Raw genomic sequence first — 26,018 nt, forward strand, 5'->3', positions numbered from 1 at the left:
CTCTGAAACCTTTCCAGAGAGACACCTGACTTCTGAGATGTTATCCATATAGATATTGTGCAATGATTATACTGATCAGTGAGCTGCTGACTCACAGATGAGACCTTACGTTGGTGAATTATTATGCTCAGAGGAGCCCTGTAAAACCTCATGCCTCCCCTCTGTCAGCCGACATCAAGAGATCCCTGTGTCACAGGCTCCCTGTCCTTAGGCAACCAAACTGAGCACAGAGGTGACAGTGGCTGTGCAGCTGGAGAGGAACACAGCAAGCCCCACCTCTCGCATGCAGGCATGGGAGATGGATGTGAAGTGCACAGGACAAACTGAGATTTTCAGTGTTTGCGAGTCCCCTTCCATGTCTGCCATGTCTCCTGGACAGCTGCTTGTCAGCGCGGTGATGCACATATGCAGGGATTAGCCGTAACTCAGCACTGTAGCCAGAGTGAGCCTCAGCTGCAATGGGCCCTGTTAATGCTTTGCCAGTGCCATCCCTGTCCCTGCTCCTGTGGCTGACTGGGCACCTCAGCTCCTGTGTCTGGCTGAGACCAGCTTGCCATCTCAGCAGACCCTTGTGATATTGTTCTGCCTTTGTACTCTCTAACTGGCCATCCTTTGAAATGCACCTGCTGCATATTTAATTCCAAAGGGAAGCGCCACTGGTTTCATGTGCCCCTCTGGTCAAAGTTCTTGCTGTTATCCTTGTCTCATAGATGCTCTGTATGGGACATGGGAAGTGTATGTGAGGCCAGTGGACATACTTTTCAGTAATAAACAATAACAAAAGGAGTGTCCCATCTGAGTTACGAATCAGAACAATATGGGAGGCCCATGAAGTTTCTGAAGGTCTGATCAGCTCGACCCACCTCCAGAGCTGTGGGGTCAGCTTTTTTGGACACCCCATAAGCTGTTTGCTTGTTGGGGGGTCTGGTACCTGTGCCCATCTCATGTTCAGTTACAGATCCATGCCTAGCTGGGGGAGACTATTATAGCTACATACGGTGCTGTACATCTAGATCAGATGTTCTCAGACTGGGGGGCACGGGATGTATTCTGGGGAGGCGTGAGAAGCTTTGGGGGAAAAAATGTCTGCGCGCATCTACCCACAGCAATGAATAGCTAGCAAAGCTGATTCCTCCAGACAGATCAGGTCCAAGTGGTGCTGTGCATTTGACTCTGGATGGCGCTGTCTGTTTTGATGGATTTCTGTTACGCTTGTAGAGCATTATACAGAGTTGTGGCCATCTATACGTTAACCCGTTTGCTACGGCAGTGTGCACATTTCATTGTCAGCATCAACCACACTCAGTTTTTCTCTTATTACAATGGAGTGTTGGCTCATCCGTGCAACAGAAATAAAAAAGCAACTGAAGAGAAAAACAAAGAAGCCGAAACAGATTCCAGTGAACCACCACTGCTGCATATATCGGTATATGTACTTGGGGGGTGGGGGTGTATTACTACCGACACAACCACTCATCTGGATCATCTCCTATTGCTGCTTCAAAAAGAAGGCTGTCATAGTTATAGGGCTCTCTGAGTGCACCCCCAGACTCTTTTCCTTACCTGTCTCAAGACTGGATCTCACAATTCTCCCACTCTCAGGCCAGGACCCGGGTGCACTGCCCTGTATAATAACCACCTATCAGCCTGGGTTTTGCACACTTGCATTTCCTCCCTTGGGGAAACCTGTGACCAATGAGATCAGACAACTGACTCCTTAAAACAGCATTTTTATATAGCAGTTGGAAAGCATTAGAGAGACAGGATTTAGGATTTTAACTCAACAACCACCCCACGCATATACTCAGCCCATGTCTGCAGAAGGCTGATACATCAGTCTAATATATTCTTTCTAAGTGCGTGATTAAATTCTATTGCACTGATGTGCATCCATACACCTTTGTTATACACGTGTAAGGAACTTTCCACCTGTTTGAAGCAACTGTGCACCATTCTAGGCAGCTATCCCATGATGCAATGTTCCATCATCCAGCTCTATGCTCTGATTTTTCTTGTGGTGCTTTGTTGAATGCACACCAGAAACTACAGGAATTCCAGAACAAGCCAGTCAAACGAACAAATTCCCATGAATCCTCTTCTGGCATCCATTCATTTTGCTGGTGTCATTTTCAAACTGCACTCATGACAGTCATTAATATGAACGGGGATTTGGGGTTGCACAAGCTCTGCAGTTTCATAGGGCTGTTGATGCCATGGCAATACAGCTAATGGAGGAGAAGCAGGAGGATGAAATCAAGCAGTTTACTTCTGCAGAGCATTTACCTGGAGCAGCTTTGCTCGGTGGCGTCCCTGTTCTGGGCTCTGCCAACTAGCAGTGACTGGTGGGACAGAACTTCACTGTTCAGTGTCTGCAGAACTTGAGGATGACAAAGGTCAGTTTCCTAGAAATCTGACCAGCACTAACCTGGAGCTACAGCGTGAGAACATGAATGTGAGAGCTCCCCTCAGGGTAGTGAAGGTGCTGCCATCACCATCTGGAAGCTTCCCACCCCCGATTAGCTACTTCCTCTCATATGCAAACATCACAGCTCGATATCCAGTGTTTTGTAACCACACAATGGCTTTTGTATCGAGGGAATCTAGGCCTGGTAGATGGCCCTCCAGAGGTCAGTGTGACCAGAGCCGGCTTTAGGCCAATTCCACCAATTCCCCCGAATCGGGCCCCGTGCCCAGTGAGAATCCCTTCCCTGGCTAGAGGCGCCTTTTTAATTTTTATTCACCTGGCGGCACTCCGGGTCTTCGGCGGCACTTCGGCGGCGGGTCCTTCAGTGCCACCGAAGACCTGAAGCGAGTGAAGGACCCGCCGCCGAAGACTCGGAGCACCGCCCGGTGAGTACAAATCCCATGTGTTTTTTACATTTTTTTTTAAATATATAGTTATCCCTGCTGGGGCCCTGTCGAAACTGTTCGAATTGGGCCCCGCACTTCCTAAAGCCGGCCCTGGGTGTGACAGGTTGGACCCCGCTTCTGGGATGCCACCTGATGTCCTGGGATTTCACTGAGCCTGCCTGCTCCACTAGCCTGGGCTCTCTTTCCCTGTTTTGCTGAATCAGGCTCTCCAGCCTCTGGCAGCACACACGCAGCTAGGGACACACCAGCTGTCAACTCACACAGAGTCTGCTAACAGCTCTCTATGAGAAAACTCAGCTAGGAAATCACCCAGCACTCAAGTGCAGCTCCCCTCTGGAAAGTACCCAAATACTGTTGTCTTGCGCTGTAGAGAAATCTGTACAAATTTGCCCCCTCCTTCAATGTGGAGGAAGGTATGCACAACTTCTCTCCCCCCAGTTATAAATTGCACAAACTGGGCTTACTAATAAAAACAAGTTTATTAAATATAAAAGGCGGATTTTAAGTGATTATAAGGGACAGCAAACAGAACAGAGCAGATTACCAAGCAAGTAAAACAAAACACACATAGTAAGCGTAAGAACTTAAAGAGACTGGTTTCAAGAAGTAATTTTTTCACCCAAAATGTTGTTTTAGGCAAGTTGAAGCGTTTCTGTAGCTTAGAGTTCCAGGTATTTCTCTGTACAGACTAGACTCCTGTCTTAGTCTGGACTCAGCCCTTGCCTTTCCCTCAGCTCAGTTCCTCTGTCTCATCAGGTACTTTCAGCAGCCTTTCTTCTTGGGCAGGAAGGCAATGGAGAAGACTCCTGTTTGCCTTACTCCCCAGCCTTAAATAGAATATACATAGGGCAGGAAGCCTTTGTTTCCAGTGGAAAAGTACCAGGAGTGTCCAAGGTGGTGGTTAGTACCAGGTAACAGGACCACCTGACCTAGTAGTGTCACAGCTACCTCCCAGGACCCCTCTCAGGAAGGAGAGAGATTAGTATCTTCACAGTCTTATTGTTTCTGCCTAATGGCCCATCAAGGCTGATGGCCTGTTGTCTGGTGGTTGTCTCCCAAATGCACACCCAGTTGTAATTGTTACATTGTCAATATTCCTAACTTTAGATAAAAAAAAAATGATACATGCATACAAATAGGATAATCACATTCAGTAAATCATAATCTTTCCAATGAAACCTCATGACCCATCTTGCATAAAATATCTGTTATGCCATATTCATATCGTACACCTATTTCTATAAATACAATGGGGTGTAACGTCACTTTGGGTTGGGCACTTTTCCACCATGAGTTATAGTCTGTGACGCTGCCCCATACTCACAGCATGGGGAGGAAACCAGGCCAAGCTATCCATGGTTGCGGCAATTCTGGTTGAGCCAGAGAGTAGCTGGTTGAGCTTGGTCCAGCATCTACCATCAAGTGGACAAGGACACAGGTGCAGTGATGGACTCCTGAACTGACACTGGGCTTCCACTCAGTAGGGACTCGATTTTCGGCTCACTCATGGCACTGATCATCCAGGCATGGGAAAGGGCTGAGAGTGTGTGAGCAGCCGTACCAAAGGCATGTCAAAAGATCAGCTTTGGCATCCCGTCCTGGACCACGAGAGTGGATGCCTCTCCTGAATGTGAGCAGCTCTTTGAGCTGGCACAGTGTGTTGTTCCCTGTCTGAGAATGGGCTGGAGGTAGCCACAGAATTCGTAGCGCAGTGGAGATGTAATCGTGTGCTTGGAGAGCAGTGACAGATGAAAAGAGACTTGACTTAGCTGGCAGAACTGTGTGCCAGCACATACAGGCTGGAATTGGTGTATAGTTCTGTGGCAGGGCAGGGATAAAACCCCTTTAAAGCCCTGCCAAAATGCTGGCTACAGCCTGCTCTCTGGCCAGGGGTAGGGATGCAGGTACTCAGCAGGGAGCCCAGCTGCAAGCCCTAACGAGGGCTGGCTCAGATGAACCTGCTGGGCTAAGTAGTGACAGCTGGGCTGGGGCAGGCGAAGGCTGTAAAAGCCCTGGGCAAACCTCAGTGGGGAGGCTAGCCTGGGAGGAGACAGGAGGGCAGTATCTCTGTCTCCGTGCCAATAAGGAAGCCTCAAGGGCCAGGAGACCCTGGGGAGGGTCTATGGGGCACCAACTGTTGGGGGATCTGGGCACTGCATGAGCACTGTAAATAAAGACACTGGGGTGATTCAACAAAAGAAGGAGTGAACACTCTTTATTAAACCAGCCTAATCACAGGGTGCAGGCACAAAAGTGGGAGAGCCTGCGCTCACCCTGTGACAAGTTCAAACAGCCACTAGCAATGCAAGGCGCTAAATTCATCTTCTCTGTCTTGAATCAGATGAAATACCTGCTCTTGGGTGCATCATCTCCTTCTTAATCCAGCTGGATCAGCCATCGCATGAATCTGCATCAGGATTAGTCCTTCCCTCAATGGATGGGTAAACAGCAGATAAATTGGTCGGTAGCTCATTGGGTCTGTCAATGGTTTCCCTGGCTTGGGAACAGTTATGACCTTTGCTCTATGCCAGGCTTTTGGGATGGTGCAGTCCTGGGTATAACCAGCTTTTGGTGATGGGCCCCAAATGAGAGACAAACTCACTGTGGAGGTTATCTAGCCCAGGAGCCTTGTTCAGCTGCAGTTGCTGTATAACTAGGTCGAACTCTTGGTCAGTGAAAGAAGCCATGAGGTTTGTGTCTACACTCGAAACCTGCCATCTCTCATCAACCACCATGTTAACTGCATGGCTGAAAGCTTTGTCTTGACTAGGAGCTCTGCCATTGGCTAGCTGGGATGGGATGGAGTTTTCAGATTGGGTATTCCCTTTTTCCCAGACTAGAATCTCTGCACAGTCTCTTAATCGTTTCCCAGGTGGCGCAGCTGGAATGTGTGACATTCAATTTGGACATAGTTTCTATCCTGCACTCTTGCCTGCTTAGATCTAGGAGGTTTTTGTCAAAAACCTCCTGTTGCATCTTGGTGGATTTAAACAGTTGATATAGTTTGGTTGCAGCAACCAGTTGGGTGTTGGTAGATCAGCTATCAGGGCTGTTGTCATGGAGGTTTGTGATGCTATGAGAAAGGTGCTATTGTGCTGGGTCAAAACTTGACGATTCACAGGAAGCTATTGCTGGTTCTGCAAGGATAGGGTTCCCAAACTGTCTGGGGCTACTGAGGGGACATCCCCCCACATTCTTTGTCCCCCACACCAGGTCAAAGACAATTAACAGGAAGGGGTGTTTCTCCCTGGTGTTGTAATGTTGATCACTATGGAAGATTCACCTGTGTTAATGTGGGGTGTCTGGAAAGATCAATGATACCAGGATCTATAGAAACTCAGGCTTGCTTGCTGCATAGACCATTATGGACATTAGTGGAGTTATGATTCCTCCTGTCATTCTGGAAGACACAACTTACCCTTTGCTTCCTTGGCTCCTGAAGCCTTTTAATGGCTGCTTTGCCAAGAGAAAGTGGCTTAATTTTACCTAGAGTAGCTGCAGAATGACAGTGGAGTGTGCGTTTGAAGGCTGAAGGGAAGATGCTGCTGCCTCATTACAGGGCTGGATGTTTCCCATGATGGGTCTCATGTGATAAGTGCCTTCTGTATTTTCATAACATCTGTGAGATTCATAGATTCTAAGGCCAGAAGGGACCATTGTGATCATCTAGTCAGAGCCCCTGCATAGCACAGGCCACAGAACCCCCCCAAATAATTGCACATCTTTTAGAAACACATCCCATCTCCATTTGAAAATTGCCAGTTGTGGAGAATCCACCACACCTCTTGCTAAGTTGTTCCAATGGTTCATTCCTCTCACTGTTAAACATTTATATCTTATTTCTAGTCTGAATTATCTAGCTTCCACTTCCCGCCATTGTGTTATCCCTTCTCTGCTAGACTGAAGAGACCATGATGAAGTATTTGTTCCCCCGTTGTTACTTATAGACTGCAATCAAGTCACCCTTTAACCTTCTCTGTTAGGCTAAACCCCGTTTATCCGACCCTCCATTATCCAGCTCTCTATAGTAACTGAACAACCAGCGCACGCAGGTCCAGAAGCAGATCTCGTCTATGGCCACTAGATGGCGCTGCACGCTCACATTTTCCTATTTTCTGGATTGTCCAATTTTTTGATGATCCGATCTGGCCCAATCAGATCAGATAAATGGGGCTCTGCTACAGACTGAGCTCCTTGAATCTATCATTACAAGACAGATTTTCTAATCCTTGACCATTCCTGCAGCTCTTCACTAAATCTCTCCAATGTAGCCACATCCTTCTCCGGCTGTAGACCCCAGAACTGGACACAGGGTTCCAGCTGTGGTGGCACCAGGGCCAGATACAGATGTAAAAACACCTCTCTGCTCCTACTCAAGATTCCTCTGTTTATGCAGCCCAGGGTCACCTTAGCCCTTGTGACCACAGCATGACACTGCGAGCTCATGTTCAGCTGATTAGCCACCACGACCCCCAAATCTTTTCCAGAGTCGCTGCTTCCCCGGCTAGAGTCCCCCCCGCACCCGGTAAGTATGGCCGGCGTTCTTTGCTCCTAGGAGTACACATTTACAAGTAGTCACATTAAAATGCCTATTGTTTGATTGCACCCAGCATACCCGTGGTCCACACCTCTCTGAATCAGTGACCGTCCTCTTCATTATTTACCACTCCCCCAATGTTTGTGTCATCTGCAAACTTTATGGGTATGGCTACACTTACGGTTTGCAGCGCTGGTAGTTTGCAGCGCTGGTCATCCAGCTGTGCAGGGCCAGCGCTGGTGTGTGGCCACACTCACAGCTACCAGCGCTGGTGTGTGGCCACATTTGCAGTATTTGCAGCGCTGTTGGGAGTGATGCATTATGGGCAGCTATCCCAGCGTTCAAGCGGCCGCAACGTGCTTTTCAAAAGAGGGGGGTGGAGTGGGGTCTAGTGTGACAGGGAGCAGGGGGAAAGAGAGAGGGGATTTTTGGAGCCAACACTGTGTGTTTAGCTTCCTGCATTGAAAAATCAGAACATGTTTCTGACCCCTTAGTCTTAACTCTTAATTGCAAACAGACTGCAGCCAACACGACTCCCCACTGTTTCATTCCCTCCCTGCCTGCCTCTCATTTGATTGTTTGCAGCCAGGTACAGATGATCACAGCAAACAGGAGCTCTGTTTGTTTTTTTATGCAGCCTCTCTTTGTTTTGTTATGAACGAGCTCCGATCGGAGCTCCGTTGCTTATCTAAAAAACAAACAGAGCTCCTGTTTGCTGTGATCATCTGTACCTGGCTATAAACAATCAAATGAGAGGCAAGCAGGGAGGGAGTGAAACAGAGGGGATTTTTGGATCGGAGCTCGTTCATAACAAAACAAAGAGAGGCTGCATAACAAAACAAAGAGAGTAATTTATAAAAGCATTCTGGGATACACCTTATTCCCTGGAGGCCAATCACAGGGCTGGTGTGTGGCCACACTTGATGACCAGCGCTGCAGCACCAGCGCTGGAATCCTTATTCCCCATGCCGAGTGAGGTGTACGGCCAGCGCTGCAGCCAGGGAGTTGCAGCGCTGGAAGTGCCCTGCAGGTGCGGCCACTTACTAATTGCAGCGCTGGTGGAGGCTTTCCAGCGCTGCAACTCGCCAGTGTAGCCATACCCTATGTAACCCAGCTTTGCTGTGTGGCTGCAGCCTATTCCCTTTTCTCCTCTGGGGTTTGGGCTCACCTCTAAGCATGCCTGGTGCCTCCACCCAGGGAAACCCACCCCAGTGCAGAGAACACAGAGGGCTTGTCCCTTGGAAAAATATCTGGCACTCAATCGCATCCAGAGGTGTGTCAGTCAGAGCACAACAAACTGAAATAGCTATCCCAAGGCCCAGAGTAAGAGAGCGGTAACTGGGGCTTTATTCGGTGTGGGGAACTCAGGGCAGGGGACAATGGGCAAAGGGATCAGGACAAGAAGAGACAAACTGAACAATACATAAACTCTGCCCCTCCCAACATTTATAGCCAGTGCCCCCTCCCAGCCCCTGGCTGGGGAAGCAGTGAGCACGGGCTCAGAGGGATGGTGCAGCGCTGCAATCGGGCTGCTTAAAATAAAACTAAACTAAACAACCACGGGTGTTCTTACAGAGTGTCCGCCCCGACGGCCAGACCGTCCTTGCGGCTCTGGGTTCCAATGGCCAGCGAGGCCACGGCCATAACTCGCTCCACAGCCTCCGGGTGTCTGCTCTCGGTTGTGATGATGCTGGGGTGACCAGATGTCCCTATTTTATAGGGACAGTCCTGATTTGGGGGGTCTCTCTTCTATATGTGCCTATTACCCCCAACCCCCATCCCGATTTTTCACACTTGCTGTCTGGTCACCCTAGACAACACTGTTCAAACCCCCACAGGGCTCAAAGTCTTCCCTTGGGATGGGCCGAAGGGCCTCCCTGGCTGTGACACTTCTCTCCTGTTCCACTCCAAACACAAACCACCCAGAGCATAAAACCAAACCCTTGTCTCTAAGGTCTGGCATATCATTGGTTCTGGTGGTGCTGCCAGCCAGTTCTAGCGCTGCTCTAGGCCCGAGGCACTCTGGGAAACGGAGTCCTGAGCCTCTGCCACCATTACCGCTATAGTCCCGGGGCTCAGAGCACCCCTGCCAAAGTCGTTACAGTTAACAGTGCTGATTTTATGGTTTCTTTCAGGTCATTAATGAACATGTTCAATAGTCCTGCCAAGAACTGATCCTGTGGGACCCCACTAGCACACATCTGCTCCATGCTGATTCCCCATTCACAATTACCTTTTGAGAGCTCACAGCTAGCCAGCTTTTAGTCCATTGAATGTGGGCCCTGTTAAGGTAATATCTTTCCAGTTTTTAAATCAAATGTCATGTGGTACCAAGTGAAATGCCTTGCAAATGTCCAAGTCTGTTACATCAGCTATTACCTTTATTAACCAAACTAGTAATCTCATCTAAAAGAGATACCAAATTAGCTTGACAGCATCTATTTTCCATAAACCCACATTGATTAGGATTAATTAGTCACCCTCCTTTAATTCTTTATTCATCCAGTCCTGGCTCAGCTGCTCTATTATCGTGCCCAGGATCAATGTCAGTCTGACAGGCCTATAATTATGGAGATGATACCACTTACCCTTTTTAAATATTGGCACAACATTAGCTTTCTTCCAGTCCTTGGTGCTCCAAGACTTCTTGAAAGTCATTAACAGTCCAGCAAGCTCCTCAGCCAGCTTTTTTTAAACTCTTGGATGCAAGTTATCTGGACCTGCTGACTGAAAAATGTCAGGGATGCTGTTTAACATCCTCCTGAGATAATAATGGAATGGAAAGAATGGTATCATATGATATGACTACACCATCTGTTTGTTCCCCCTAAATACTGAACAGAAATATTTATTGAACACTTCTGCCTTATTATTGCTAATTCTACCATTTCCATCTAGTAATGGCCTAATATCAGTGTTTGGATTCTTTTTGTTCCTAGGTTATTTAAAAAAAAATTCCTTCTTATTGTCCTTAACTCTGATGGCCATAGATTTCGCCCTGTGTCCCTTTGCTTCCCTTATCAATTTGCTACAATTCCTGTCTTCTGAGTTATATTACTGTCAACTTCCCCTTTCTTCCATTTGTTTTATATACATGTTTTTGCTTTTTATAGCTGCCTTTACTTCCCCCCTAAACCAGACTGGTTTTTAGCCAATATGGCCTTCTTCCTCAATTGTGGGATTGTGGCTTTTGGGGCACCTAATGAAGTGTTCTTAAACAACTGCCAATTGCTAGTCACATTTTTCTGGTTAAATTCTTCCTCCGGCTGATTTGGCTCAGAAGCTTTGTGAAACTGGCTTTTTTAAAGCACAAAGTATAACTGATCTGAACTTTATTCTGTTTGCACATTATAAATGTGATCAAGTCATGATCATGTGTAGCCAATTACCATTAATTTTTAGTTCTTTGATCAGTCCCTCTTTATGTGTCACAACATGATCTAATATAGCATTCTCCCCCCACCCCCACCCCCAGTTGGATGCAACACTTTTTCAATCAGGAAATTGTCATCATGTTTCAAAATTCCAAGGACATTTTAGTCCTGGCAGCATGAAACCTCCAGCATGTGTCACTCAGATTGAAGTACTGATCAGGCAGCATTTTTCCCCCTACACATTATAGTTAGTGCATAAGGAGCCGCCCATCCTGTTCCTAGTGTGATTCAGGGGTCTGTAGCAGACACCACCCAATGCCCCATTCTGTGCTTTATCTGTTAGACATTGAGCCACAAGCACTTCCTTTTCTTCGGAGTTACCAGCGACTCGGAAAGCGGCAATGCCATTGCTGACATAGAGTTCCCCTTCCTCCCTGTAGCAGACCACGACTCACCGCGGCCACGTCCTCCTGCTGGTTGCCTCAGGAATTAGCTCAATTCCAGCTCTCAGAGCACCCTCTGCTGGCCGGTGTCTCGCCTGCCTCAGGGCCCCATGTCCATTCCGGACCCCGGTGCCCTTTACCTCAGGGTTCTGCCCCCCAGCAGCACCCCCACACTCTGGGTCTCCCCTCCCAGGGGAACCCCCAACCCTCTAAACCCACCTTGCCTCAGTGGCTACTGCCAGGCATCATCTAGGTCCCATTCACTGGGGCAGCCGGCAGCCTGTCATGGCCACTCATCGCTGGCAAGGGGGTTGGACCTGCTGCCTCTGCCTGTACCTGGGCTGCTCCTCTGCAGCCCCAGTCCCTCCGTCGGCCTTTAACAAGGCCTCAGCCTGGGGAGTTGCCCGGCTGGCGCTCCCCACATCCCCAGCCCTGCTCAGCTCCCAGACAGCCAGGTCCTTCTCCCTCCAAGGCTGGAGAGAGACTCTGACCCAGCCCTTCCTTAGCCCTTCTTATCAGGGCCTGCTGTGGCCTGATTAGGTGTGGCCACTTCCCCCATCAGGCTCCCTTTTCTCCCGCTACACTCCCCTTTTGCCCATTCAGTCCTTCCTGAAAAGGAAATAACCATTGACTTTAACAGTCCAGTTGTGTGACTCAACCCACCAGGTGTCAGCAGTACCAGCTAGATCGGATTTATCCCATCAATTAGCAATTCCAACCCCTCTGCTTTGTTTCCCAGGCTCCTAGCATTGAGGACAAGGCAATTCAAGAATGTCTTCTCTCCACGTCCTTGGTACCTGGATTCATTTTGTTCTCAGCACCTCGATTTTGTGCTAGCTGAAGGTTCAGATCTTCCCTCTTTTTACCCTCCCCTTTTGCTATCAGTTGAACGCCCTCCGGCCTCCTCTGGCCGGCCTGTCCTCAGCGATACTGGTCCCCTTCTACTGAGGTAGAGGCCAGCCACTCTATACAGCCCCATAGAATGGGGACCGATGTTCCCCCAAATCACACCCCTCCACCCTTTCCTAGCCAGCGGCTCATTTCCAGCCTCTTCTGCTTTCTGTCATCCTTTGCTCATGAGACAGGGAGTCTCAGAGGGGGAGAGATAGCTCAGTGGTTTGAGCTGTCAGGGTGGTTAAACACTGGAATAAACTGCCTAGGAAGGTTGTGGAATCTCCATCTGTGATGATGCGGTTCTGGCGGGACCCAACTGAGAGTGCCAATTCAGGACAAATCGCTTAAACAGGGCAGTTACAGCCTAAGGCTGGGGTTTTTCCACCTCTAAGGCAAACCAAACCAGCCAGACAAAGAGGACTTTGGCCTCACCCCACTGGCTAACCACAAGTCACACAAGCAATTCCCTTAGACACTCCAGTTTCCCAGTATCACCACCAGTGCCACTCGTCCTGGGGATGAATGGTTATGAAAACCAACACCCCAGTAAAAGAAAAAAGGTTCTCTCAATCCCAAAGAATCAAGCCCCAGACCCAGGTCAATATAGAAATTAGATCTTACCCACAAATCATGCTGTTGCCAATCCTTTAGAATCTAAAATCTAAAGGTTTATTCATAAAAAGAAAAGGATATAGATGAAAGCTAGACTTGGTTAAATGGAATCAATTACATACAGTGATGGCAAAGTTCTTGGTTCAGGCTTGTAGCAGTGATAGAATAACTGCAGGTTCAAATCAAGTCTCTGGAGTACATCCCCTGCTGGGATGGGTCATTCAGTCCTTTGTTCAGAGCTTCAGTTTGTAGCAAAGTTCCTCCAGAGGTAAGAAGCATGATTGAAGACAAAATGGAGATGAGGCATCAGCCTTTTATAGGCTTTTCCAGGTGTAAGAACCTCTTTGTCCTCACTGTGGAAAATTACAGCAAAATGGAGTCTGGGGTCACATGGGCAAGTCCCTGCATACTTTGCTGTCCCACGAGTTCTCCAGTATCTGCCTTCTCTCCATGGGTCAGTTGTGTAGCTGATGGTCCTTAATGGCCCATCAAGCAGGCTAGGCAGAGCTAACACCAACTCATCTGGGATATCACCCAGAAGCACAGCACAAATTTGAAATACAGCCAATATTCATAACTTCAACTACAAAATGACACATGCATTATCATAACCAGCATAATCATAACCAGCAACCTATAACCTGGTCTTAGACACCTTATATGACCCCCTTTACATAAGATTTGGTGCCACTACAGGACCTTGGTTGCAACCATGTTCTATATGGTCCCAGATTATATCAATAACGTCACACCATCTCTGGAGATATTTAAGAGTAGGTTAGATAAATGTCTATCAGGGATGGTCTAGACAGTATTTGGTTCTGCCATGAGGGCAGGGGACTGGACTTGATGACCTCTCAAGGTCCCTTCCAGTCCTAGAATCTATGAACCTATGAAGCTATAATCCCTGCCCCCCCAGCAGCCCTGGTTAAATCCCACCCCAAAGACCTTTGCTTTGGGCTGGATCGATTGGGGACTGTTTGTTCTGCCTGGGAGCAGGCGCAGCCCCTGCCCTGCACAGCGCCATGATGTCCCTGCTGCTGCTGCTGGTTCTGCTGCTCAGCCCGGGGGCAACCGTCCCGGTAAGGTTCCCCCGCCCCTGAGTATCACAACAATTCACTCTGGCTTCAATCCTCCCTCATGCCCAGTCCCCCAGGCTATCGACCCCCAGCCCCCTCCGACCGTGACCCCCAATCCCTCCCTGCCCCATGCACTCTTAATCCCCAAAGTGTGTCACCAGACCCTGGCTAGTCCTGGCTCTCAGTGCCTGGGTCAGGCCCGGGCCGTGGAGAGCTGAGTGTAGGGCTAGGAGCCAGGCACTGCTTCTCGTCCCAGCGTCGCCCCAGGCTCGCTGGGGCCTGGGGCAATTCACATCAACTCTGTGTAGCACACCGAGTGTGTGAGCCCATGGGACCCTCCCCCGCTAAGTGTGAGCCCATGGGACCTGCCCCTCCCCCGCTAAGTGTGAGCCCACTTGACCCTCCCCTCCCCCGCTAAGCCTGAGCCCACATGACCTGCCTCTCCCCCGCTAAGTGTGAGCCCACTTGACCCTCCCCTCCCCCGCTAAGCCTGAGCCCACATGACCTGCCCCTCCTCCGCTAAGTGTGAGCCTATGGAACTTCCCCTCCCCCGCTAAGTGTGAGCCTATGGGAACCTCCCCTCCCCCACTAAGTGTGAGCCCATGGGACCCTCCCCTCCCCCGCTAAGTGTGAGCCCATGGGACCCTCCCCTCCCCCGCTAAGTGTGAGTCTATGGAACCTCCCCTCCCCCGCTAAGTGTGAGCCCATGGGACCTCCTCTTCCCCACTGAGCATGCACATGGGAACCTCCCGCAACCCCCTAAGCCAAGCCACCGCCCTACACAATGCGCCCCCAGCCATGGCAGGAGGCTGCTCTTCTGGGCCTGCCCTTCCCAGCACAGACGCACCCCAGAGCCTGCCGCCCGCTCAAGCTGTCCCTGCTGGGCCCGCCAGGGCTGGCCCCGCATGCCGACCCTGGCTTCCTTCCTCATCGGCACCCACACCTGTGAGCCTGGGGCCTGGGGCGACCCCTGCGCTCTGCCCCCAGGGGGGAAGGGCTGAACGGCCACAGCGAGCAGCAGTGCCTCCTAGCCAGGCATGTCCCCGGGGGCGGCTGTCCCGCGGGGGCCAGCGCAGCGGGGGCCTCGCTGCACATGCTCACTGGGTTCTGTCCCGCAGGACCGGCGTGACAAGCCCCCGCCGAGGATGAAGGGCGAGGGTGAGTGTCTGTCATGGGCGGTGAGAGCAGCTCCAGCCTGGCGCCAGGGGTCCTGGATGGCAGAGCTCGTGCCCGCTGCTGCCTGGGCCTGCCAACGCTGGGGGCACCCTGCCTGGGCTAGACGGGCTGTCCTGGGGGGATGGGCACTGGCACGAGCCCAGCTCTCACCCCGGCTGCTCACATGGCCGCAGAGGCAGCCCCGGGGAGCAGGGGCTGGGAACTGCTGTCCACTAGGTGAGATGGGGGCAGGGGGAGACTGTCCATCCCTCCCTCCTGCCAGGGGTGGGGGAGAGAAGGGGCCGGAAGCCCCCCAAGGAGGGACTGTTTCAGGGCAGCTCCCCTTTTGCCCTTGCCTTGCAGTGACGGCAGCCAGTGGGGAGCCCTGCCACTTCCCCTTCCGCTACCAGCGCAAGATGCACCATTCCTGCCTCCGGGATGGCCTGCGTGGCCACCGGGCCTGGTAAGAGCCTTCTGCCCCCTCCTGGCGCCCCAGACGCCACGGAAGGGCCCTCCTTCGGCCCCCGTCTGCGGGGAGGGTGGCAGCCTGACCGAGCGCCCTTGGGCAGAGGTGAGGGGGCAGGCAGGACGGCTGCCCTCTCCATGCCCATGACCAGCCCCATGCAGGAGACGCAGGGAGAGCAGAGCCCTATGGGGAGCTGGGATTCACTCCCTTGGGGTAGGGCTTCGTCCCCAGGGCGAGGGCACAGCGCCTGGCGCCACCACAGGCCTCTTGGGCAGCACGTTCCACGCAATGCCCAGAGAGCTCCGGTCTAGCCAGGGACCCAAGACTGCCCCCTCGCCCCCCTGGTCTCCGGGGCCGCACCATCGCTCCCCCTCACTTTCACCTCCCACGGCAGGTGCGCCACCACTGAGAACTACGACCGGGACCACAAGTGGACTCTCTGTGGGGAGGACAAGAGAGTGACAGGTGCGGCGGCCAATGGGAACCCAAGTGACCCCTACGGGTGGGAGGGGGGTTAAGATTTCCCTGCTCCAGCCCCACATGGGGGGGCGGGTCTGCACCCCATGTCCCACTGCCCTTCGCTAACCCATCCAGGGCCGGCCTTAGGGAAAATGGCATCTGGGGTGAACTTGTATTTTGGCACCCTGCCCCCTGTGGGCATGATGCCCCCACTGCCCCCTGGCCCCCAAGAGCATGGTGCCCCCCATTGCCCTACCCCTGTGGGCATGATGCCCCCCCACTGCACCTCTGGCCCCCAAGGGCATGGTGCCCCCCATTGCCCCACCCCTGTGGGCATGATGCCCCCCACTGCACCCTGACCCCAAGGGCATGGTGCCCCCCATTGCCCCACCCCTGTGGGCATGATGCCCCCCCACTGCACCTCTGGCCCCCAAGGGCATGGTGCCCCCCATTGCCCCACCCCTGTGGGCATGATGCCCCCCCACTGTGCCCCTGGCCCCCAAGGGCATGGTGCCCCCCATTGCCCCACCCCTGTGGGCATGATGCCCCCCCACTGTGCCCCTGGCCCCCAAGGGCATGGTGCTCCCCATTGCCCCACCCCTGTGGGCATGATGTGCCCCTGGCCCCCAGGGGTGCCCCACCCCCCTGGACCGCTAACCCCTTGTGCCCATGTGGGGAAAGTGAGCTGGCTGCACAGATGGGGCGGCTGGCCCTGCTGCTCGCTCCCCCCCAAGGCTGCTCCTCCGCCCCGTGCACCCCTGGGGTCCGTGAGGGCTCCCTGCATCCAGGGCACTTTCCCTGCGGGCTGCGCCAGGGCCGGGCAGAGAGCAGCAGCTCCTGAGCGTCAGCAGAGCCCAGGGGGGAACGCGCTGGATGCCCAGAGCGCTTGGTGTGGCTCCTCCCGACCCCCAGCCCCCTGGGGGGCACAGAGGAATGTGGGGGGGCGTCACCGCTCGCACACAGACACCCCCCCTGGGCACTCCCCACACGCGGCGCCCCCCTGCCAGCTGGCAGCAGTTTCTGTCTTTACACCTCTGCACTGCTGCACGGGGCCCCCTGGGCAGTCACCGGGGGTCGCCCAACCCTAAGGCAGCCCTGGACTCACAACAGGCTCCACCAGCCCCTCCCACTGCTCTGCCCGGACCAGCTCCCTCCCAGGCGCTGGTCCAGGCCTCAGGGGCAGGGCCTGGTGATCCTGGTGCTGCTGCCCCCCAGCCTAGAGCCTTTGCCCCGACTCCGCTCTCTGTCTGCAGATCCCTGCAAGCCGAACCCCTGTGAGAACGGGGGTGCCTGCAAGAGCGGCCAGGATGGCTACCGCTGTGTGTGCCCTGCCCGCTTCCACGGCAGGCACTGCCAGAAAGGTGACTGGGCCCAGCACCCACCCCTCCTCTTGGGCCACACAGCCCCAGCAGGGAGCAAAGGAGTGGGGACCCTGCTGCCCGCCCACTGCCCTGGGCCCCTGCCCCTGGCCTGCCAGCCACTGGGGATGGCACGCTCACCTCCAAGGGAGGCCTGCTCCAGAACCACCTCGCCAGAGGCAGCTGCTTGCAGCAGGACCCAGCTGCGGGGCAGAGCCCCCCCCAGATCAGAGCCAGGCACAGCCCCACCACTGAGCCCAGCTGGCTTCACGATGTCCATCACACCCCACCCCACCCGGCGGGGCCAGCAGCAGCCCCTGGGAACAGGCACTGGGTTCGCAGCGGGCAGGGACTTGACTGGCCTGAGCTGGGGCACGGGCAGATGCCGAGGTGGGACCGGGCTGTGTCTGGGCTGGGGGAAGGGAGGCCCAGCTCATGCCCACTCGGCTTTTGCAGAGAGCTGTTTGGAAGAGCGGCTGCTGGCGTCTTTCCCTGAGGGAGAGAGGTGGCTGAGGTACCGGCCCCCCAGCGTGGAGGAGTGCCACTGTGCCGGCGGGAAGGCTGTCTGCCGGCCAGCCCATGGCAAGGGTGAGAGCGGGGGGCAGAGAGCACTATTCCACAGGGGGAGGGTCCACCCCAAGGGAGGCTGGGGCTACCCTGCAGAGGGCAGGGTGTGGGCAGACACAGGAGCCAAAAGGGGGTGGGGGGGAGGGCAAGGGCAGGCAGGGCAGCGGGAGGTGCTGGACTGGGCAGTGGTGATGCGCTGCTTGCTCAGGGGCAGCTGAGCTGGGCACCGTAAGCCAAACTGGCCCCAAACATCTGGTCAGTGCCAGCCCCCAGCAGCAGCTGGCCCCATGGAGGCAGCCGTGACACCTGTCTCTGCTCTGCAGCTTGCCCCACAAACCCCTGTCTGAACGGAGGGCACTGCATGGAAGTGAAGCGGGAGCCGGTCTGCAGCTGCCGGAATGGCTACGCTGGGCTGTTCTGTGACATAGGTACTGGCACCCAGCCTGTGCCTGGAGCCGTACTGCACGGGCTGGATCGGGATCCCTGGGCCCCCGGAGGGACTGGGCCTGCTCGAAGTCACAGAGCGGGGATCAGAGCTCTGGGCATCCAGCCTCCCAGAGCCCGCGGGGGAGCAGGGCTGCCCAGAAGGGGGGGCAAGTGGGGCAATTTGCCCCAGGCCCCACAGGGGCCCCCACGAGAATATAGTATTCTATAGTATTGCAACTTATTTTGATGGAAGGGGCCCCTTGTCATGGAGTGTGGGGGGAGACCAGGCCCTGCACCCCTGGCTTCCTGCGATTCACCGTGACTCTCAGCCTGCCAGTAAAGCAGCAGGTTTAGTTAGACGACAGGAACACAGTCCAGGACAGGTCCTGCAGGTACAGACAACAGGACTCCCTCCAGTTAGGTCCATCTTGGGGTCCCAGGAGCACCACAGCCCCACTGGGGGGTCAGAGCCCCGTCTGGGATCCCCTCCATTACACTAGCCAGCTCCTGACCCTCTAACTCCCTCCAGTGTCTCTCACCCAGCCTCTCCCTGGCTCCTCCCCCAGCCTTTGTCCAGTGTCCCGGGCAGAGGCCTCCCACCCCGGTTACATGCTCAGGTCTCCTTCCTCAAGGCCAGTCTCCCTTCCCCCATGCAGACAGTCCCAGCCAAACTCCCCTGCCACCTTCCCAGGCCAACACTCCCCACTCAGCATTCACAGACCACAGCAAGAACAGTCCCAGTTCATCACACCCCTGAAGTTGCTTTGCCCCAGGCAGGCCCCTTGGATCCTCGGGGCGGCCCTGGCCCAGAGCGGGCTGGAGGTGCCCACATGCTCTGAGAGTGGCCCAAGGGCTGGGGGCGGAGGGATTGCGGGGAGGGAGCCGTGGAGAGACACCCAGTAACTGGCTCTTTACTCACCAGACCGGAGGCAGGCCTGTTACGCCGGGAGTGGGCTCCTGTACAGGGGCATGGCCCACACCACCCTCTCTGGGGCACAGTGTCTGCCCTGGGACTCGCACCTGCTGTCCCACGAGTTCTCCAGCCGCTCCTTGCGAGACGCACTCAGCCTGGGCCTGGGCGGGCACGCCTTCTGCAGGTGAGCGACGGGCACCAGCCCAGAGAGGGGAGCTGGCAGGCAGGAGATGTGAGATGCCAGGGCAAGGGCTGGGTGAGATGGGGCAGGGTGCTACGAGCTGGGGCTCAGGCTCCTGGTTGCTGTGCTGGAGCCCGTTGACAGAGCCGGGGGTTCTCCACTGCAGGAACCCCGATAACGACAGCCGGCCCTGGTGCTACACGCTGAGGGAGGAGCAGCTCAGCTGGGAGTTCTGCAGCGTCCCCCCATGCGAGCGGCATGCAGCGGGTAGGCCCCGAGGATCTCTCAGAGGGTGGGGGGGCAGCGGAGCCTCGCGTGACCGGCTCTCTCCCCACAGGTGCTGTGGACACAGCGGAAGCAGGAGCCCGGCCGGAGGCCAAGCCCACGCCCACGAGCCCCAGTGGCAGCTCTGCTCAGGGCTGTGGGCAGCGGTACAAGAAGAGCTTGTCCCTGCGGAGCCGGGTTGTTGGCGGCATGCTGGCGCTGCCCGGCTCCCATCCCTACCTGGCAGCCCTGTCCCTGGGGGAGCACTTCTGCGGGGGGACCCTCATCGCCTCCTGCTGGGTGCTGACAGCGGCGCACTGTCTGCAGCACAGGCAAGTCACTGAGCACGGCCAGGCGGGGCAGGCACACCGGGGAGGGAGCAGGGCCGTGGTGGGCAGCCAGCACTGCTTCCCTCGCTGACAACTGGGCCCGTCCTGCAGGCCGAACATCTCCCACATCTCTGTCCGGCTGGGGCAGACCCACTATAACAGGAGTGAACAGGGCTCCGCCGAGCTCCGTGTGCAGGACTACGTGCTCCATGAGAACTACTCCCAGGCCACCAAGAGCCACGACATCGGTGAGCGCCCATCCCCCACCCAGAGCCACGACACGGGGGAGAGCCCATCCCCCGCAGCACCCATCCCCCCACCCAGAGCCACGACACCGGGGAGAGCCCATCCCCCGCAGCACCCATCCCCCCCACCCAGAGCCATGACACGGGGGAGAGCCCATCCCCCCACCCAGAGCCACGACACCGGGGAGAGCCCATCCCCCGCAGCACCCATCCCCCCCACCCAGAGCCATGACATCGGTGAGCGCCCATCCCCCACCCAGAGCCATGACACTGGGGAGAGCCCATCCCCCGCAGCACCCATCCCCGACCCAGAGCCACGACACGGGGGAGAGCCCATCCCCCGCAGCACCCATCCCCGACCCAGAGCCACGACACGGGGGAGAGCCCATCCCCCGCAGCACCCATCCCCCCACCCAGAGCCACGACACCGGGGAGAGCCCATCCCCCGCAGCACCCATCCCCCTCACCCAGAGCCATGACACTGGGGAGAGCCCATCCCCCACAGCACCCATCCCCCCACCCAGAGCCACGACACCGGGGAGAGCCCATCCCCCGCAGCACCCATCCCCCCACCCAGAGCCACGACACCTGGGAGAGCCCATCCCCCCACCCAGAGCCACGAAACTGGGGAGAGCCCGTCCCCCGCAGCACCCATCCCCCCCACCCAGAGCCATGACACCGGGGAGAGCCCATCCCCCCACCCAGAGCCACGAAACTGGGGAGAGCCCATCCCCGCAGCACCCATCCCCCCACCGAGAGTCACTGCATCATGAGCGCCCATCTCCCCCAGTCCCACTGCTCCAATCCTGCCCCCCTGGTTGCCTGTAGTGAGGACGGTCCCAGACTTTCACTCACCAGCTGTTTCCCTGGTGTCCCAGCGTTGGTGCGTTTGAAGGCAAAGGCTGCAGGCCACTGTGCTGAGTTCTCCCACTCCATCTCGCCCGCCTGCCTGCCCCGCGCCTTGGAGCCTCTCAACGCCAGCAGGCCCTGCGAGATCGCCGGCTGGGGCCACCTGTACGAAGGTGAGTTGGGGCCCAGCTGTGCTGGGTCGGATTAACCTTTTGTGGGCCTGGCACCAGACATATTTGTGGGGCCCCCTGGGGGCAATGGAGCATGGGGGGGGGTTGGTCCCTGGAGCGAGGGGCTGGCCAGGGGCAATGGGGCATGGCATGGTGGGGGCAGCCCTGCCCAGCCCAGCCCAGGGCAAGGTGTTCACAAACCAGCAGTTGCCAGATGCACACTGGCCCGCCCAGCCCTGTGCTGCCAGCGTCCCCCTTCCCCTCGGGGGTGAGCCCAGGCCGTGCCACACAGCCCCCGCCTCCCTATGCCCAGCATCCCCCACAAGTGCTATGCCCAGCAGGCCCCCCACAGACCCGCCATCACAAATGTGCAGTGGCCTGCACTCCCCCCCACACAGCCCCACCACTACTGCCCAATGCACTTCCCCACAGCCCACCACCACTAAACAGCACCCCACTCAGAACGCCCACTGCCCAGCATCCCAACACACAGCCCTCCCCCACCGCCCCCAGAGATCCCTCCCCCACTGCCCCCAGAGATCCCTCCCCCACTGCCCAGCATCCCGACACACAGACCTCCCCCACCGCCCCCAGAGATCCCTCCCCCACTGCCCAGCATCCCGACACACAGCCCTCCCCCACCGCCCCCAGAGATCCCTACCCCACTGCCCAGCATCCCGACACACAGCCCTCCCCCACCGCCCCCAGAGATCCCTCCCCCACTGCCCAGCATCCCAACACACAGACCTCCCCCACCGCCCCCAGAGATCCCTCCCCCACTGCCCAGCATCCCGACACACAGCCCTCCCCCACCGCCCCCAGAGATCCCTACCCCACTGCCCAGCATCCCGACACACAGCCCTCCCCCACCGCCCCCAGAGATCCCTCCCCCACTGCCCAGCATCCCGACACACAGACCTCCCCCACCGCCCCCAGAGATCTCTCCCCGACTGCCCAGCATCCCGACACACAGCCCTCCCCCACCGCCCCCAGAGATCCCTACCCCACTGCCCAGCATACACACAGACCTCCCCCACCGCCCCCAGAGATCCCTACCCCACTGCCCCCAGAGATCCCTCCCCCACTGCCCAGCATCCCAACACACAGACCTCCCCCACCGCCCCCAGAGATCCCTCCCCCACTGCCCAGCATCCCGACACACAGACCTCCCCCACCGCCCCCAGAGATCCCTCCCCCACTGCCCAGCATCCCGACACACAGACCTCCCCCACCGCCCCCAGAGATCCCTCCCCCACTGCCCAGCATCCCGACACACAGACCTCCCCCACCGCCCCCAGAGATCCCTCCCCCACTGCCCAGCATCCCGACACACAGACCTCCCCCACCGCCCCCAGAGATCCCTCCCCCACTGCCCAGCATCCCTCCACACAGCCCTCCCCCACCGCCCCCAGAGATCCCTCCCCCACTGCCCAGCATCCCGACACACAGACCTCCCCCACCGCCCCCAGAGATCCCTCCCCCACTGCCCAGCATCCCGACACACAGACCTCCCCCACCCCCCCAGGGGACCCCACAGTTCCTTGCACCCAAAACACACAAACTTCCCCCACTGTCTCACAGCCCAGCACCCTCCACAAACCCCCAGAGACCTACTCCCTCACACCCTGCCCCCCGGACACATTCACCAGCCTTGCTGGGAGGTGACGGCGTCTGCCAGGCTGAGCTGACAGGGTGGCCAGGGCCAGTCCAGTGCCAGGGCGGGGAATTGCTCCAGCCCCTTGGGAGTGGCATGATTAGCCAGGCCAGGGTCTGCCCCTGCCCCAGCCTGGCTCCCTCACGGCCCACTTGCCTGGAGGTAGGGTGACCGTATGCCCCCTTTTGGCCGGGACAGTGCCCGACTTTTTTGACAAAAACAGGCATTTGTCCTGTTTGCTCTTGTCAGCTGATCAGAGCAAACGCCCAGTTTACCAAAAAGGTTGGGTGCACTCCCCTAGCAGGGCGTGGAGGAATGTGTGCGGGGATGGCGATGTGAGGTGTCAGGCAGTGAGGCTGGGGGATCAGCCCCAGCCCTGGGCAGAATGGAGCCGGGGGGTTTGGGGGCTAGCCCTTGGCTGCGGCACGGGGAGCTGGGTGGGGAGGGGTCAGTCCCAACCCCTGGCCACGGCTTGCAGAGCTCAGGGAGGAGAGGAGGGGTCAGCCCCTGGCGGCGCAGAGCTGGAGGGGCGGGGTCAGTAGCACCAGCCAGGCGGCCTGGGGCTCCAGCTCTCTCAGCCCCAGCTGTGGCCAGGGGGCAGAGAGGAGCCCTTAGCTGGCCTGTGACCCAACAGGGGTGAGCAGGGGACAGAGAGGAGCTGGGGGGCAGGGCCGGGGGGCAGAGAGGAGCTGGGGGACAGGGCCGGGGGGCAGAGAGGAGCCGGTGGGCAGGGCCGGGGGGCAGAGAGGAGCCGGTGGGCAGGGCCGGGGGGCAGAGAGGAGCCGGGGGGCAGAGAGGAGCCGGGGGGCAGGGCCGGGGGGCAGAGAGGAGCTGGGGGACAGGGCCGGTGGGCAGAGAGGAGCCGGGGGGCAGGGCCGGGGGGCCGAGAGGAGCCGGGGGGCAGGGCCGGGGGGCAGAGAGGAGCCGGGGGGCAGGGCCGGGGGGCAGAGAGGAGCCGGGGGGCAGGGCCGGGGGGCAGAGAGGAGCCGGGGGGCAGGGCCGGGGGGCAGAGAGGAGCCGGGGGGAGGGCCGGGGGGCAGAGAGGAGCCGGGGGGCAGAGAGGAGCTGGGGGGCAGGGCCGGGGGGCAGAGAGGAGCTGGGGGGCCTGGGAGCACAGCACAAGCAGAGTGGGCTGGGCTTGGCTGGGGGCCCTTCGGGTCCTGGGCCCTGCCCCACCCACTGTGCAGGGGAAAGTGTGGGGCTTTCCCATGCTCCGCCCACACACCAAGCTCCACCCACATGGCCCCGCCCACTCAGAGCAGATGCTCCCTACGGGCCATGCTGGCCCACTGGCTGCGCTGAGCCACTCTCTCCATCAGGCTGCCTGACACGGTCACATCTTCCCCGAGGGCTGGCGCTTCCTCACTGGTTACACGGACACTGCGTTTGCCCCCCGCAAGCCCAAGGCCTCCTAACCACTGCCAGCCCACGAGGGGCCGGGCGCATCCCTGGCACCAGCTGGGGTGTCCCTGTGCCAGGTGTCTGTGCCCGGGCTGCATGGCACAGCAGGGTCCCTTGCTCACACTAGTCCCCTCTCTTCTCCCGGGCAGGAGCTGGGCAGCTCTCTGAGTCCCTGCAGGAAGCTGTGCTCCCCATTATCCCTCACGAGCAGTGCCGTTCCCCCGAGCTGCATGGGGCCAGGATCAGCACAGACATGCTGTGTGCCGGCTACCTGGAGGGGGGCACGGATGCCTGCCAGGTGAGACAGCTGGGCAAGAGGTGCCGGGGGCAGGTCAGCTCCAATCTGGCTGCAATTCGGGAAGGGACAGCCTCTCCAGCAGCCCCTTTGTGAGCTGAGACCCCGCTTTGCCACGCTACCCTGGGCACCCCCAGGAGCCAGACCACCCTCTGCACCTGGTTCACACAAGCGGGCCTTGATCTCCAGCTCCCTGCTGGAGGCTGGTGCTAGCTCATCCCTGGGGAATCCGCCCCAAAGGGGAGAGCCAGGGGCTGATTTCTCAAGGGCACTGATGTGTCACTGCTGTTCCCACCCAGTGCCAGCGGGGGCTCCCGTCCGCCCCGCCCACCCCCAGTGCCATCGGGGGCTCCCGTCCGCCCTGCCCACCCCCAGTGCCATTGGGGCTCCCGTCCGCCCCGCCCACCCCCAGTGCCATCGGGGGCTCCCGTCCGCCCCACCTACCCCAGTGCCATCGGGGGCTCCCGTCCGCCCCGCCCACCCTCAGTGCAAGCAGGGGCTCCCGTCCGCCCCGCCCACCCCCAGTGCCATCGGGGGCTCCCGTCCGCCCCGCCCATCCCCAGTGCCATCGGGGGCTCCCGTCCGCCCCGCCCGCCCCCAGTGCCATCGGGGGCTCCCGTCCGCCCCGCCCGCCCCCAGTGCCATCGGGGGCTCCCGTCCGCCCCGCCCGCCCCCAGTGCCATCGGGGCTCCCGTCCGCCCCGCCCGCCCCCAGTGCCATCGGGGGCTCCCGTCCGCCCCGCCCGCCCCCAGTGCCCTCGGGGCTCCCGTCCGCCCCGCCCGCCCCCAGTGCCAGCGGGGCTCCCGTCTGCCCTGCCCGCCCCCAGTGCAATTAGCCCCCTTCGACTGCACTGCAGGGTTCCCCAATGCCATGGTGCCCAAGGGGAGGGGCCAGCCCCAGGCCTGCCTCCTCTGACCGGTCCCCTCGTGCTACAGGGAGACTCTGGTGGGCCATTGGTGTGTGAGGAGCAGGGCCGGGCCACACTGCGCGGGATCGTCAGCTGGGGCGTGGGATGCGGAGAGCAGGACAAGCCCGGCGTCTACACCAATGTGGCCCACTACCTCGCCTGGATACAGGGCCACACGGGCTAGTGGGGCCCAGAGCAGGATCTGCCCCCCATGCCCACCCAATAAACCCCCCACCTGGGGCCTGTCACACCCTCGCTTTGCCTCTGCGTCTCTGGGGGAGCATCCCATCAGCTGCCCAGGTGCCAGAGCCTGGTGACGACTCGCTCCCTGGCAGCTCATGCTGAGAGCTGGAGCTCAGGGAGGGACTGAGCAGCCTGATGGAGCCACCCCTGCCCTTTCAGAGCAGCAGGGGCTGCGGGACAAGCTCCTGTGCGGGATCTTCACACTGCGGGGGGCTGCTGGGCCCATCGGGGCAGGATGCTCTCAGGGAGCGGCAGGGGGAGGAGCTGGGGACGTGGGTCCAACATTCACCAAGCTCCAGCCAGGATTGAGACTCGGCCAGGGCCGC

The 26,018-nt window shown here is 57.8% G+C and overlaps 1 protein-coding gene across 1 annotated transcript; it reads left to right on the forward strand.

The window, feature by feature from the left end:
• Window positions 1-13,696: 13,696 nt before the first annotated feature.
• On the forward strand, window positions 13,697-25,704 carry F12 (coagulation factor XII). Its single transcript, XM_045027716.1, has 14 exons — window positions 13,697-13,813; window positions 14,929-14,968; window positions 15,329-15,428; window positions 15,826-15,896; window positions 17,144-17,251; window positions 17,705-17,836; window positions 18,139-18,243; window positions 19,164-19,338; window positions 19,502-19,602; window positions 19,673-19,931; window positions 20,040-20,176; window positions 21,052-21,195; window positions 24,397-24,545; window positions 25,478-25,704. The coding sequence occupies exons 1-14, from the start codon at window positions 13,757-13,759 to the stop codon at window positions 25,631-25,633; spliced, it is 1,734 nt and encodes a 577-aa protein (XP_044883651.1). The 5' UTR covers window positions 13,697-13,756; the 3' UTR covers window positions 25,634-25,704.
• The last annotated feature ends 314 nt before the right edge of the window (window positions 25,705-26,018 follow it).

This window comes from Mauremys mutica, chromosome 8 (genome assembly GCF_020497125.1).
Source record: "Mauremys mutica isolate MM-2020 ecotype Southern chromosome 8, ASM2049712v1, whole genome shotgun sequence".
In the NCBI taxonomy this organism is placed as follows: domain Eukaryota; kingdom Metazoa; phylum Chordata; order Testudines; family Geoemydidae; genus Mauremys; species Mauremys mutica.

What these genes read in the sequence shown, in the direction of transcription:
- F12 (XM_045027716.1), top strand. Translation starts at nt 13,757, where the DNA reads ATGATGTCCCTGCTGCTGCTGCTGGTTCTGCTGCTCAGCCCGGGGGCA. An exon ending in ATGCGAGCGGCATGCAGCGG is followed by an intron (nt 19,603 to 19,672) that starts GTAGGCCCCGAG and finishes CTCTCCCCACAG; the next exon opens with GTGCTGTGGACACAGCGGAA. An exon ending in GGGGCACGGATGCCTGCCAG is followed by an intron (nt 24,546 to 25,477) that starts GTGAGACAGCTG and finishes CTCGTGCTACAG; the next exon opens with GGAGACTCTGGTGGGCCATT.